The sequence below is a fragment of the Pantherophis guttatus genome, chromosome 8 (assembly GCF_059756535.1).
Source record: "Pantherophis guttatus breed Tessera chromosome 8, ASM5975653v1, whole genome shotgun sequence".
Classification (NCBI taxonomy): domain Eukaryota; kingdom Metazoa; phylum Chordata; class Lepidosauria; order Squamata; family Colubridae; genus Pantherophis; species Pantherophis guttatus.
This window is the reverse complement of record NC_142070.1, coordinates 63143476-63160000: the sequence shown is the minus strand read 5'-3', so window position 1 is coordinate 63160000 and position 16525 is coordinate 63143476. Positions and strand designations below refer to the sequence as shown.

The 16525-nt window shown below is 35.0% G+C and overlaps 1 protein-coding gene across 6 annotated transcripts in view; it reads right to left on the bottom strand.

Moving 5' to 3' along the window:
* The window catches only part of GRIA2 (glutamate ionotropic receptor AMPA type subunit 2), a 97518-nt gene that overhangs the window by 4942 nt on the left and 76051 nt on the right, over nt 1-16525 (bottom strand). For all 6 annotated transcript variants that reach the window (XR_004593957.3, XM_034432864.3, XM_034432863.3 and 3 more), the window contains exons 7-12: nt 13283-13450; nt 12944-13048; nt 9676-9786; nt 8554-8760; nt 7768-8138; nt 652-850 (exon numbers count right to left, since the gene is read on the bottom strand). Coding sequence is in view for 5 of the 6 variants with exons in the window: in XM_034432864.3 (XP_034288755.1) it covers nt 652-850; nt 7768-8138; nt 8554-8760; nt 9676-9786; nt 12944-13048; nt 13283-13450 (1161 nt within the window). In the remaining variant the exon portion in view is untranslated. The remainder of the gene's footprint in view (nt 1-651; nt 851-7767; nt 8139-8553; nt 8761-9675; nt 9787-12943; nt 13049-13282; nt 13451-16525) is intronic.

Here is a 16525-nt window from a genome sequence, read left to right as displayed (position 1 = left end):
ATAAAAGAAATAAATAAAATAAAATATGAAGTTACTTAAATAGAGAAATCTTATTTGGCAGCTGAGCAAAGAATAAACAATAAGATTATATTAAACAACAAATCAGGTGTGAAAAAATATAGAGGACCACCATCAATCTAATAATTACTGGATTTTTGCAACTCAGACTGGACTTTGATTAGTTTGTAGGACAGAACGTGCAATAAAGTTCAAACTACAATGTTACAACTTTAAAAAATGTGCTATAACTCAATTTAAGGAAAATATTTCTGGCCTTCAATTGCCAGAAATTGATGAGTAGTTACTTCAGTGGCCTGTTCAGTGGATTTAGGATGTTGTAAAGAACATGAGAAATTTAAATAATTCATTAGCAGAAATATTAGTTGCAGAAATGCATAATGCACAATCCATTTCTTTAGTATGGAAGTTATGACAGATGGATGTAAGATTTAATTGGAAATCTTGAAGAGGGATATTTGAAGTTGTAGTAAAAATTTGTAATTGATTGCTATGCTTTATAAAGTAATAACCTATATTAAAACTCTTTGGTTTCTGCTTTCTATTCATTATGGCTATATTAGAGAGTGCAAGTATAGCTTAATATTTCAGAATATTTCAGAATTTCAAAGTTAGGTTAGCAGAAACTCTTACCCTAAAAAATTCTTTTGTTGAGCCAGAATCTAAAGTCCCATAAGCAATTTCTGTTTGTTTAGATAAATCTTCTGCACTTTCAATAGGAGACACCATTCTTTCCACCGTCAGGAAGGCAGCTAAGTTAGCCGTGTAGGATGATATTATAATCAGTGTAAAGAACCACCACACACCTCCAACAATGCGCCCAGACAGGGATCTAATAATGTATGAAATAGATTTGTAAAGTGAAATGAATATCCTAAAAGGAATACAAGTTATCAGATTTATGTATATGCTGCACTGGGTAACTCGGAGAACGTTTTATTCATGCTATTTGGGAAAGGAGAGGTATATGTTGCTATGCATGCTAATGACATAGGAAAGTAATAATATTTTACTTAGATAAGGTGTGTCACTAAATTCAGGACTTCTGTATTGAATTAATGTACTATTGGATCTTCATAGGTCCAAGAATCCTGCAAAAGAAAGCTACTTAGATCATGTTATTGCAATATTTTTTTAAAAAATATTTTCATGATAACACAAATGAGAATGTTTACAGTAAAATCAGACAAGATCAATAAAATATATTGAAATCAAAACAGAATATTTTAATAGGTTAAAACCGCTATGCACAATGCAGGAATTTCTCTTACAATGGATTCAGTGGATATTGGTTGATTAAATAAATTAGACTATAATGGTATCTGCAGTTGCCATAGGGTTTTCACTGAATTTCTATTAAATATTTCAGCATTTAACATAGTGGAGGTAATATATTAGGCAACAATATGTATCATTATAATGGAATTTTTTTATGGATTTAGATGTTTAATGTCACTGCATATACTTTTGCTCAATCACTGCATGCTATTTCATATCTGTATGAAAAACTCAAAATCAGAATCTGACAATAAGATTTTAAAAATATTTGAATATAATAGTAGCTGTCTATTATGAATCTTTATTTTCAATGTATTCTATATAAGGAGACAGCCAAAAAATAAAAAATTAAATAAAGTAAACCCTGAGAGCAATAGATTATCTAATATCTCTCTTTTTTCCTTCTTTTCAATTCTGTCCGATTCTCTGAGACTGCCTGGACAAGACCAGTTTTCTTGGTTCTTCAGAAGTGGTTGTTGTTGTTTTTTTAAATTTGATTTATATGCCGCCCTTCTCCGGAGACTCAGGGCGGCTTACAATGCGTTAAGCAATAGCCTTCATTCTTTTGTATATTTTATACAAAGTCAGCTTATTGCCCCCACAAACTGGGTCCTCATTTCACCTACCTTAGAAAGGATGGAAGGCTGAGTCAACCTTGAGCCTTGGAGAGATTCGAACCAGCAGAAATTGCAGGCAGCTGTGTTAATAACGGGGTGCACTAAACCACTGTACTATCAAGGTTTGCCATTACCTCTTTCCTAGGGCTGAAAAAAGCAACTAGCCGATGGTCACTCAGCTGGCTTTATGCCTGAGACAGAACTAGAACTCAAAGTTTCCCCTTTTTAGCCTGATGCCTTACTCCCTATACTAAATTTCATCTCAATATCTATATGGCTATCCAATTTCAGTTTCAATCTTTACAAAACTTTGTTATGCATAAAGGCAACAAGTGAAGCAATACGACTTTGCTACTTTGAGAAAAAAACTTCTATCCAGTGATTAACTGCAGTCTCTATACTTCCTATAGCCTTATATAGGTGATATTAAGCACAGCCTACTTAATATCATTTATTCTGAATGTGCTAAAGCATTATCAATATGAAGGCATTGATTATTTCAAAGTGATAAAGTGAAAAAACTGCCCCCTAAGAATTTTCCAATACTTTATGTAGGAAAAAAGCATTGTGCATGGCAAAGGAAATTTAGATGATACAAATAGGGCTGAAGAGAAGTATTAGAACTAATACTAAATGCTAGATTCTGGTCAGCAACTGTAACAGAAATATTCATTTGTTCATTCAGATTGCTAAAGTTCTCTCTTATAATTTATGAAAGAAGTCTCACTCATTTCATATTACCGTTGTTGGGTGCTGGCATACAGCTTCATAAAAATATATGTAAGTAATTATGGTATGTAGGTTGAATATTTAGATGACGACGATGACAATGATTTCTCTACAAAGGGTCAAAGGAGGCTACAGATTTGCATATAATATTTCCATTTAATAACATAAATTTATATAAACTGTTTTGAGTTCAAATCATCCCGTTTCTTGTGCAAAACATGTCTTCAGTACAAATTATGCTGATTTGAGAATTTTGGGAGTGGTCTTGAGTTTAAGAGTTATATTTTGAGTACATTTTTGTTTGTTTGTTTTATGTGCAAAATTCCAACTCATTTGGAATTTAGTAAAGTTGTTTATTCCTAAAACAAGATGATTTTCATGTTTCAAAGTGAGAAAACCTTGAGTTCAAATTATTTCAACATAATGGAAAATATTGTTAATATGTATTTTTCAGTTGCTGTTTAGGGTGTATTGGCTATCTTTCTCCTTTGGTTTAATCTAATTACATTAGACATAGGACAGGTCAGCTCTTTAACAAATAATGTATTCAACTGCCTTCTGATGGCCAATGCTCTTTAAGGTCACTGATCTAAGTGACCAAGACTTTACAGAACTTGTACAGAATGCAATTATATTTGTAAGGACAATAAAAAAAGTTTTACAAATTTTCATTCCTACATGTATTTTTATCAAACTTCCATTTTTCCTTACTCTCAGATCATAAAATCTAAATTGAATATACAATATTCACTGTATCCACTGTAAAAAAACAATCCACAATACTTCAAAAAGCCCATTCATGGATAGATCTTATAGTGGAAAGGAGCTTGATGTTTTTCAATGATACTATCAACTTTAAGGAGTATATATTCCAAGAAATGTAAACCATGACAGGCACAAACAAGGAATCAAATTAAATACACTCCACTGGAGAAGGAAATCACTCAAACCACTTCAGAATTATGCCAAAAAAAGTGAAATGGATATATATAGTCAAATTAATGTTAACATGATTTTGGAGGAAGATCTCTCCAAGCCAAAAGATAATGAGCTGCCTGGTAAGAGAGAGAGTACATATGAGTAGCTTTAGTGTTTATGATACATCTTGGTTAAAGCCAAAAAGACACTTAAATACTGATGATACTAGAAGCAAAAGAAAAAAAATGCTGGAAAAATATGGAATGTCAAAACAATAAAGTCTTTGAGAGTCAAGCAGCATACAGGTTTAAAAACAAATAAATATATAAAATGAAATGAAGCAAAATCGATGTTGTTACAGCCAGAATTCAGCATTTAACATTAATATTCTCAGAATTTTCTAAGTGAAATAGATCCAGGTGGCTCATTTTATATCAAAAGAATAGATATTCTTTGGTACTTAAAACCTAGGACTATGGCTCAGCAACTATAGCCAGCCAATTCCAAAACCCAAAATCAGACCAGGACTCAGAAAGGTATTTAAACGCCAATGCTCCTCCAGACAAGCACAATCCAAGGCGCACTGAAGATGTCTCCTCGAATGGGGATGAAACATTTGCAACCAAATCGCCAAGCTCAGAGTCAAACCAACAACATAGACATTCTACTCTAAACAAGAATTGGAATAGTTGTGATTATGAACAAATGGATATCAATGTCAGTGCTGAAATATAATACTAAAACATGAGGCAAGTCATCGTATTATAGAATTTCAAGCCTACATTCAAAGCACAGATGCAGAAGATGTAGATACCAGTTCTATGACAACCTACAACACCTTGTTGACAAAACATGTATACACCCTCCCCACACATCCATATAGAAACTACTCCCAACTGGAATATGTTTTACTGTTTTACTTCAGTGTATGAAATGAAACAAGAAACAGACAACCAGAGTTCTGTCAACTTCTGCCAAGTAAATCTTTCCAATACTCTAAAAGACAATTCTGTATGTGTACTTCATGTATTGTATAATACCAAAATCCAATTGTCTATCTATATACTCTGCAAACAAAGATAAAGGAGGACTATTTAGTCAGCAAAATAATACCAGATGCTGTTACATTGTGAATTCATTACAAAATTTCATTTTAAATTAAATATAATAAAATATATGAACAATGTAGTATTCCGTATATCTAAGTGATAGAGGTTTCGATTTAATGGATTATATTTGATAAACACAGAAGCTGAAGAACTCTGAACTAAAAATTGTGACATAATTAAAGGTGAAGCAAACAAAAATGTCCCAAAATGTAAAAATAAAAAAGAATATAAAATGACTGCTGTTAATATTGAAAAATAGATGAAGACTGGCAGAAAGCAAAGGGCAACAGAGAAAATTTGCCCAGGTAAACACTGAATACTAGTGTCTGCGGAATGATGTAAGATGGGCCAATAGTGAAACATGTTTTGAGAAATCACAATGCAAAGCCTGACCCTTTGTTACTTGCCACACAATACTATACTCACGTATATAAGGACAGAGCTTGCACTGTAACATCACAACATACTTTTCATCTTTTTGATGAAATCTTGCTTGTTGCATATCCCTGTGACACATCTTTCCAAAAAGAGCAAAGAAATACAAGTAGTTGCATCTAAATATGTAATGCAAAGAAACTAAAGATAATGAATGAATGAATAGGAGCCTTATGTAATGAAAAAATGGGCATGATAAAAAACATAGGCAAAGATCTGTTGGAAAAAGAAAACATAACATGTGAGTATAGGGAAGAACTGTACAAAATGGATCCCTAAATGATTAAATGTATGAAAATTTGATCAGTGAACTAGAGATAGATATTCTGAAAAGTGAAGTCAAATGGGGTCTGCAAAATATTTCTAGCAGCTGCAGGAATCGATTAAATATCAGCAAACAGTTCAACATTTTACAAGATGATGCAGTTAAAATGCTACTTATAACTTTTAATGAGGTAAGAATAACACAGCAGTGGCCAAGGGATTGGAAAAGATAAATTTATATTCCAGGAGAAAAAAAAGACGATCCTTCACATGGTGGAAAAATAAAACTCAAGATCCCACAATTCAGTGTTCAACAATGATGGACAGAGAAGTGCCAGATATACAGATTGCATTCATAAGAGGCAAGGGTGTCTCAGATCATGTTGCTTAACATCTGATGATTGATGGAAAAGGCAAAAATACATCTACTTTTGCTTTATTGATTATTATTGATTATATAAAGGTTTTTAATTATGTAAATCATGAATTATTTGTTATAAGATTTGGAATGGAATCTGGGATAACCAGATGGAAGTACACAATGGCTATATACTGTACAGTCACTTTTTTATTTAACTTTCATACAGAATATATTGTGCAAAATGCTGAACTAGAACACAAGGAAATTGGAATTAAAATTGCTGGAAGAAACATTAGCAACCTCTTTGATGCCTTGAAGTTAGGAAGACATAAGAAATTGCCCTCTGGAATAAGGTTGCTCAAGAGATTTAAACAGCTCCTTTCCTACTGGTGTTCCAAAGGGTCCTGAAAAACTGGTCCTTTGCCAAAGGCTTTTTGGAACTGAATCCAGTTTTTCTTTTTTCCCATCTGGCTATCTTTGACATCTTTGCTCTTTTTTGCTTTATGTTGCTTTTTTCTTTTAATTTTCTTTTATATTTTATAAGCTGCCCACTGTTACTGGGAATCAGGCTGCATATTGTGCATATGTATGTTTATACAGTATATATGTATATCCCCCCCAAGATTATGTCAACAGAAAATACCAACCACATATAAATGGCCAGATAAGAAGTTAAATCATCTGTGAAAACTGGTTCATCAGAATGGTTGAATGATAAAAAAAAAAAAAAAACCTGGTAATTGAACAGTAGTTCTGAAGATACTGTTGAGAAAATTTGAATATTTTGCATAGGCAGTCTATAATACATGGGTAACAGTCAGCGGAGAAGATCCTAATGCTTGGAAAAAATCAACACAATCAATTAAAAAGCCAGTAGAAAACAAGGTGGCTAGATACTGTGTGACAATACAAGGATAACCTTAAAAGAACTCGAAGAAGAATTCACTGACAATCCAGAGGAAGTAATGTCTAGCAGATAACAAAGTATAGGTAGCAACTAAATAACTAAACAACACTTAGGAAATACTTTCTAGTTAGCTATATGGCTGGACACCATTAAAATTGACTGGTGGCTGGACACCATTAAAACTGACACCACCCAGAGCATAGAAAAACTCAAAAAAAGTAGTACAAGATCAGAAGAATTGAGAGACCTGGCCCAACTAACACCACCATCCACATTATTTCCCCCCAACTTTATTTAGATTATTTGGATAATTCCTTTGTGTTTTATGTTCCTTGATAGAACTCAGTGCTATGGTAGCAGAGCCCAGCCTAGCAATTCTTAGGGACAGACTTAATTTCAGTTCTGAAATAATGTCCCTACTCAATATGATGCAGCAATGTGTGCCCCATCAGATTTGTTGAGTTTCAGCCAAAACATGAAGGAAATGGACAAGTTGGTAATACTGTGGAAAGAAATAAAACAAACATGAGTATAGTATGGTTCATAAAATAAACATCTATCTGAATTTATGTTTTGAAATCAATAGGAAACTTCCTGCGAACAACTACTCTTGTCATGTCTACTGTAATTGGTTCCAGGGACCATTAAGTTACAAAAAATATTTTTCTTGTTTAAAACCTAGTACTTTTGCTGAAAGGAGTGAGGGGATTCATGTGCTAGATGGCACAAGAAGTATTTTTGTGATGGCAACCATTTCATTTATCATAAACAACATGCTACCCTTTTTCCCATTACAGCAACTGTGAAATCAGTGCACTTTTGACTGTAAATGGGAATATGCAGCAAAAACACGGTACCCCTCCAAGAAGGCAGGAAATGAGGTAAACCTTATGCATTTTGCAGTCTCTGCATGGTGCATATAAGTCCACCAGATGAAGAACAATGGATGTTAAGAACAAATCAATTGAATTGTCTTCTGTCTGCACCACGAACTGATTCTTTTAGTAAAGACTGAAGATGATTTTGGAAAACTTGTCAGCAGTCAGTATTTATTTAGAGTGAATCTATAGGCACCATAAATATCCTTAATGAGACCAAAATGCACAAAGCTGAAACAGGTGTGTAACCAACCTTGGCGAAATATCGCATCCTTGCTGCATAAAGGCACCCAAGGAAAACCAGAGACTATTAAATATCCCAAATTCATTAGTTGATTCGTTACTTTGCGTTTCTCTTCCATCTTCAAACTCCTCAGTGTGCCACTCGTAAGGGCTAAATCTGCTGACCAGGAATAAAACAACACTGACCCCAATGTAGGCAAAAACAATGCACATCCAGATCTCATATGCTAAGGGATCAAGAAAGGAAAACACTCCTGGTTTGGACTTCTGTGGCTTCTTGATCATTATAGATATCCCGAGGCTCATAAAAGGCTTTGAGAAGTCAATCACTTCTTCTCTCACCAGTGTTATAGTTAATGGAGCAATTGCAATATCAGCTTTCTGTAATGGAAGCAAAACAAATAATAAGTTATTTAAAAAGGGAATGGCTTCATTGCTTTTGTGCATTGCAAATGAATAATATAATGTCAAGGGAAAAGACAATAATTATTTCAGTGCTAGCATCTACTAATCCAGTCTGCCTTAATGTTCTGGTTACTGATACATATTCAAGTTTTATCATATAAGAGGGCAATTTTTTTATAATTATATTACGAACATTGGTGGAACACAACTTTTATCCCCTACATTTAGGGCAGAATATTTGTAGGAAAAAATGATGAAATGCATTTATATTACCTGTTTTCTAAAATATGTGACCTTGCTTTGATCCAAGTGAGTTTCAGTTGTCATACTAACGAGTATTGAGCTTATCTTCATTAATCAAATACTTGCAATGGTTAAAATTGGCTCTTACCCCATAAACAAGTTCTCCAACCATTCCATTCCAGATTTTTGTTTCTGCATCCCTGGCCCCATACTTGCCATCCCCAACAATTGTGAGTTTGTATTTGAACCCACAGTGTTTGGCAATTTCTGCAGCTAAGTCCACACAGTAGCCCTCATATCGTTCATTTCCTTCAAGGAATTCAAAATTTTTCTTCATCATGACATATGGGGATTCCTGTACAGAGAAACTTGGCTTTAGCTGGTTAATAAAGCTATCAAGTAAGTTGCCTATTTGTTATATACTTTTTGAAGCACAATAAGTAAATAAGAAAAAAAACTTTTTTCATAAATGTTCAGGATTATTTATTTATCGATTACCACAGTAACACTTTTTACAGTCGTATAAAGCCTTACAGATAGAGGCATTCATTTTTTAAAAAAACAAATTCATGATTTTTATTCGCATTAGTGGAATCACTATGATAACAAGAACATTTTAAACACATTTTATTTTTAAGCTTTCAAAATAATATATCAGAAAATTCATGTATATTTCATAATGTTTTATATTTCTCAATCCCCACCAAACCAAAATTGATTATATAGATTTATAATAAACATAGAACTGTCAAAAAAATCTTACCACCACCAAAACAGTTGATAAAATGTTGATGCCTTTAATATATAATCCAGAACAGTTATGCCTTGAACAAACAACTTCATACAATTGTTAGCTTACTAGGGAAACAATATGGCATTCCTAAATTTCTCTAATATTGTAACTGTATATTGATAATGTCTCAATTTAGTGGAAAATTGTAAATGGCTGTGGTTAAAAAATAAAAAATCCCTTCCTTGAAACTGGTTCCATTCTCATTTTCAGTCTTCGATTTAAATATTTAAAAGGTATATCTACCACAATAATTGCCATTTGTGGAAAATAAAAAAATAGTGATACATTTCAAAATTCTGATAAATCTGAAAAAAACACATGAAGAGATTTTGTAGTTATTCCATAAACAGTATTTCTTAATTTTTTACACATTCATGGAAAAAACCAGACAGTGATTATCTATACCAACATAGATTGAGAATGAATAATAAGATTACAATTTAGAGAATCCATGTCACAAAAAATATGCTTAATTACCAAAATAGTGGTGACAATAATAGTCTTATTTTCTAATCCTGAGGTATCATTGCCAGAGAGACCATCCATGGGATTCACAACCATTCTGTCCACCTCACTCCAATATCCAATCTGAAAATAGTGATAAATTTTATTCAAATAAATATTTTGTGTATTTTTGACAGATTACAATACCATATCATATTCAAATATTGGATATACTCAAGAAGTAGTGATTTCTATATATTCTCTGCAAAAAATATTTTGTATGGTTTTGAAATAGCAATATTGAGAGTCATCAAAGAATTATGAGAACAATGATAATTTCTGTAGGATTCATTCATGTTTACAGCTGAAGGGAGAAAAATGTGCATTTTACTATATGCAAATTAAAATTTCCATGGCTCTTGAATTTCAATTAAAGTGTTAATTTATGCACAAAAGTTCATGGGTCTTTAATCATGCATTGTATTCATTATTTAACAGATTAACAGAGTTGGAAGGAACCTTGTAGGTCATCTAGTCCAACTCCTTGCCCAAGCATGAGACCCTACATCATTTCTGACAGATGGCAGTCTAGTCTGTTCTTGAAAGCTTCCAGTGATGAAGGTCCCATAACTTCTGAAGGCTTGCTGTTTCACTGGTTGATTGTTCTCACTGTCAGAAAAGTTCTCCTTATGTCCAGTTTGAATCTCTCCTTGTTCAATTTCCATCTAGCCTTCAGATGCTTTGGAAAATAGCTTGACCTCCTCCTCTCTGTGGCAGCCCCTCAAATATTGGAACACTGCTATTATGTCTCATCTGGTCCTTCTCTTCATTAGATTAGCCATGCTAAGTTCCTGCAACCGTTCGTATGTTTTAGCCTCCTGACCCCTAATCATCTTGGTTGCTCTTCTCTGCACTTTTTCTAGAGTCTCAACATATTTTTTATGGTGTGGTGACCAAAACTGAATGCAATATTCTAGGTGTGGTTTTCCTAAGGCTTTATAGAGTGGTATTAGTACCTCACTTGATCTTGATTGTGTCCCTCTGTTAATGCAGTTTAGGATTGCATTGGCTTTTTTGGCTGCTACTGCAGACTGTTGGCTCATATTTAATTGGTTATCCACAAAGACTCCAAGATCCCTCTCACAGTTACTGCTATTAAGCCTGGGTTCATCCAGTCAATATGTGTATTTGCCTAAATGTAAGACTTTACTTTTCTCTACATTGAATTTCATATTAATACTAGCTGTACCCGGTCACGCGTTGCTGTGGCCCAGTCTTGTGGGTACACAATATTTTTTGACTGAGTGCCAATAATTTCCCTCTGTAGCTCAGGTCATGCCTCCTTTGCCTCCGTCCCAGTTTGCCACGGGTGTAAGAGCTGGTTTCCCGGCTTGCCGGTATAACCGCCTTCACCTTCGCAGCTCTCTGCACCACAGGCAGCATCAGGGTCCCTGCCAAAGGTACGGCATACTCCGTTAGTCAGGAGGACGCTTCACGGCGGTTGACATTTCCCACCATTTTGCTTGTGGGTTTGGCGTCGGCAGCACTGAGAGGAAAAGACCTGGCTCATGCCTGCCATTGTGGTGCTGTGATGTTAAAGTCCAAAAAGATAGTATAGCGTGTGTTGCTTTTACGTCCAACAGATGGTGCTGTTGGACGCCAACATGCTAAAAAGCATGTTTTTATCTGTCACAAGTGTGACATCTATATAAGATAGGTATATAAAAACACGCCCCTATTCGAATGCAACATTGTGTCAAAATTTCAAAGCAATTGGTGAAGAACTTTCGGAGATTTAAGATTTTGAACAAACGGTTACATTTTTATTTATATAGATAACCAAGCAAGAGTTAGAGAATTCTGTAGCAAAATACCTTAGTTTCAAAGTACCGTATTTTCTGGCATATAAGACGACTGGGCGTATAAGACGACCCCCGAATTTTCCTGTTAAAATATAGGGTTTGGGCTATACTCGTCGTAGAAGACTACCTCTCTTCCAACGCACACCAAATAAAAATTAAAAAACATCAACTGGCTCACCCACAATGTAAAAGCAGCTGTGCTAGACCCAAAATGGCCCCTGCAACAAACAGGAACCTCACACAGCCACAAAAAGCCCAAAAAAAAAAACAACTTTCACACACACAACACAACACAACACAACTGGCTCACCCACAATATAAAAGCAGCTGTGCTAGACCCAAAATGCCCCCTGAAACAAGCAGGAACCTCACACAGCCACAAAAAGCTCCAAAAAACAACTTTCACAATTTACACACACACAACACAACACAACTGGCTCACCCACAATGTAAAAGCAGCTGTGCTAGACCCAAAATGGCCCCTGAAACAAGCAGGAACCTCACACAGCCACAAAAAGCCCAAAAACCCAACTTTCACACTTTACACACACAAAATTCCACATACAGCTTTGTGAGATTTTGTGTGTTTGTGTAGTTAGAGTGAAACACTACAAAAACATACTAAATCTCAGAAAGCTGCACAAATATTATTTTATTTTATTTTATTTTTATTTTTATATGAAAGCTAAATTTAAAACTTCCTAAACTTTAAATGGCTAGGTCTAAAAAAGAACAACTAAAAAAACCCCCAATTAACTATTTTTTTTAAAGATCCCAAAGGGGAAAAAAACTTACCCAATAGAACAGGGGTCTCCAACCTTGGCAACTTTAAGACTTGTAGACTTCAACTCCCAGAATTCCTCAGCCAGCTTTGTTTTGCTGGGTAAGGAATTCTGGGAGTTGAAGTCCACAACTCCCTGCCTGCTTGATTGCAGGCAGGAGTTGCTTGCTGATGGAATGGATTCAGGCAAGCGAAGCAACACAAGCAACTAAGGTAAGCAAGCTGGAGGGGGAAAACTTTTTTCCTTCTCCATGGCTCTGGTAATCCCAGCTGAGTTGCCTGATTAGCAGATCGTCAGGGCTTGGATCGTCAGAGCCATTTAAGGCTCATCAGAGCCTTTCGGGCTGGTCTGCCTGGTTACAGGAGAACGACACCCGGCGTATAAGACGACCCCCGACTTTTGAGAAGATTTTCATGTGTTAAAAATTCATTTTATACGCCGGAAAATACGGTAATATATATATATGATTATAGTTCATAGTAATTATGATCTATATTTTCATTTCAAACATGCAGCATTTTAAAAACAATCCTAAGGAATTTATAAAAATAAGATTAATTAATTTTTTTGTATTGTACATTACATTTTAATATATTTACTTTTCCTATACTACTTAGAAGGAATGTAGAAGTAACTTTCTATTTATCATAAATTTACCTTCCGAGGACCAGTACTTTTCAGCTCCATGACATTTATCGTAAAGTTAATTCTCTTTCCATTCTGATCAAACTTTATATTTCCAGTTAAGCCTTCCACCTGAACCTATATGAAGTAAAAAATGGAAAGCATAGTAAAGTTCAACAAATAAACATATGAAATTTATTAATTTATTTACTGTGCTTATAGACAAAATATATTTTATTTTATGTATTGCTAAGAAGTTCTCCCAGAAATAATAGATATAATAATCCAAGGTTTTCATATGTAAAATGAAGTGCAATTAATGACTTCCCCAGATAATTTGAAAATATACAATATTAGTTCTAGAAAGATTACCTGCTTCAATGCCCTTTCTATTTCTACACCATGAGACCAAGGCACTGCCGGGTTTGCAAGACAATCACCAGCATTTCCTCTTCTAGAAATTTCAATCCGTTGTTTACGCAAGTTACGGAATGCTTCAGTCATTACTTTGACAGCATCGTAAGTAAGAGCTGATGTGTACTGAAAAGAAGCAGATGTATATTTAGTGAAACTGAATCAATAGTATTTGTTTATTAAGTAAATAAAGCAAAAAAAAAGAATAAACATACGGTAGGTTAAGGAATGCTGATTTGTAATGCAGAAAAATAAGTAAAATAATATCCATATCTCTTGGTTGCATTTTTGCACAATACAATCTAATTTATTTGCATATAAGAATGAATTGCATTAAAGTGTCTGCATGGCTTCCAACAGCTTTCAATTAAAATATGCCTCTCACTACATAGACTATTATTGTTGAGATGTTCTAACATACTTTTATATAATCCACCTGACAAAAATTTAAAAAATAAAATTTTCTTTTGAAAAAGTAATTGTCTGTGTAGGAAAAAGCTGAACTCTGCTTAAAATAAAGTGTTATATTTTTGATTGAAATAGACTTTTTACAACTGTTTATACTGTATAATAGAGACCTGGTTTAATTATTTAATACCTTTTCCACAAAAATAGTACATTATTGAATGTATTTCAAATGAATTGAAACAATCCATTAAATTAAAGCTTACTGTAATAGAATTATTCCTTTGAAATTTAATTATGTTTTAATCAAAGAATGAAAAGTCTACATATATAATACCACATGAAAAAGCTTGATATTATGTTTTATTTCTTGGAATATATTAAATGTCAAAAATATTATAAGAGTTCTTGTATCATCAAAGTTAAGTAATCAGGATATATGAAACAATGTCTACTTAAAATCACAAACAGTTGCAATTTCTCTGAAAAACAATTGTAATGAGTGAATGGTCAAAATCAATAGCTCCTCAGGGCAAACCTTTAAACAGTCTCTCCAGATAATAAAACTGTCATCATCATCATCAATATTGAAAACCTTTTCTTTATTAGTATAGTATAATATAGTTCAGTTCATCCAGTCTCCACTCTCTTTATATACGGAGTCATCAATAGAACTTTTTCTTACCTGAGTCCATTTCAAACCCTTCTATTTTCAGATACAATCCTCAACACCTCCATTTAGGACTGAGAAATACTGTATGTCTTGGAGAGTTGCTGCCAGGCAAGGGGATCAGTCTGAGGTTTTCCATTTTCTGCACTACTAACAATGATCTGATTTCTAAATTGCTGTTTAGAAAAATCTGCAAAAATCTAGCTACATCAAAGAAGCAGCAGTTATATACCACTGGAAATATGAGTACAGCTCTAAATTATAGAAAGCTAAAAGCTAGCAGCAGGATTGTATTATTGGTCTAAAGCAAGCATGTCCAACCTGTGACCCACAGGACACATGTAGTTTGAAGTTCCTGAATCCAGCTCTTCTTCATTGTCCGAGCTGACCTCTGGAGCATCCATTGCATAACAATGGAACAACTTACTTCCAAAAAAAGTGGGTGCTCCAACACTGTTTTTTTAGAAGAGATTAGACAACAATTTGTCTGATGGTGAGCCTATGGCACACAAGCCACAGGTGGCACACAGAGCCATCTCTGTGGGCACGCGAGCTGACCCCCAGGTCAGCTCCACCGTGCATGCCCGTGCGCCTCCTGCTGGCCAGCTGATTTTGGGGTCTCTGCCGGGAGGCGTGTGCATATGTGTGGGGAGTGAGAGGGGGTCACGCACAGTGGTGGGATTCAGCCAGTTCGCACCACTTCGGGAGAACCAGTTGTTAAATTTCTGAGCAGTTTGGTGAACTGGTTGTTGGAATAAATCATTAGGGCAGAGAACCGGTTGTTAAATTAGTTGAATCCCATCACTGGTCACGCGTGTATGCACGGGGGGTGGGGGGTGCTGTGTACCTCCCCTGTGCCCCATTTTTGGTCCCAGGAGGCTACAGGGACGCCTGCTAGCACCAAAATGAGGGTTGTGTAGGCATGCACGGGCCTGCAGGGGGGCATTGCATTAGGGGTGTTGGCATGCGTGCTTGTGCTGTTGCGCATGCGCACATGCTTTCGGCACTCAAAGAAAAAAAGGTTCACCATCACTGGCACAGGATTTGTTCAACAGGGTGTTTTTTTTTTTGTTTTTTTTGTTTTTAATTTGATTTATATGCCGCCCTTCTCCGGAGACTCAGGGCAGCTTACAGTGCGTTAAGCAATAGCCTTCATACTTTTGTATATTTTATACAAAGTCAGCTTATTGCCCCCACAAACTGGGTCCTCATTTAACCTACCTTAGAAAGGATGGAAGGCTGAGTCAACCTTGAGCCTTGGAGAGATTCGAACCAGCAGTAAATTGCAGGCAGCTGTGTTAATAACAGGGTGCTTTAAACCACTGTAGTACCAAGGCTTCTAGTGTTGGACTAGAAGACCTCCAAAGTCCATTCCAACTGTTATTCTGTTAACTATACTACCTACACTATTGACTATTTTGTAGATTATGATGAATTCTATGGAATATGTAATAATTTTCTATAATATGAGCTGAGTGATTATCAGTTCTTTACTGTTCTTACTAAGTTTTGCTATTTTATGAACATTGTTGTTAGCCTGAAGCTCATCACCACTAAATCTTCAGTTTTTCCACTAAAATAAAATCTCCACTACCTATCACAGACTCAAAAAAACCCAAAAACAATTACAAAGTCTTGAAGGAGTGGAAACATGTACTTCAGTCAAAAATATGGGTGGTGTCCCAATGATCTTTCCAATGAATTGAATACCTAAGCTATTCTTTTTTATGCCAAAAATGCAGAATACACTCAAACTATTTTTCCCTATCCAATAAGATAGGTAGGGTAACAAAATTGCATTGGTATGTGGGAATGACCTTGGGATACATGGGGAGAGACCCAACCAAGGGAACAAGCAGATAAAAGGCAACTTAGCCCAGGAATGTGGGAAGGACAAGAGATTCAGAAAAGATCCTCCTTAGTTTCTTGGCCTGTCAAGGAGATGAGAGAGGATACATTCGGACTTGCAAGATTATGTTAATGTAACTTTACCATAAAGTTGATTGATAGATAGATTGATTGATTGATTTAGTTTGTATGCCACCCATCCCACCAAAGGTGACTCTAGGTGACTTACAGACCTTAAATTAAAGTGCACCTATAAAACATGAAAACAATAAGTAAAG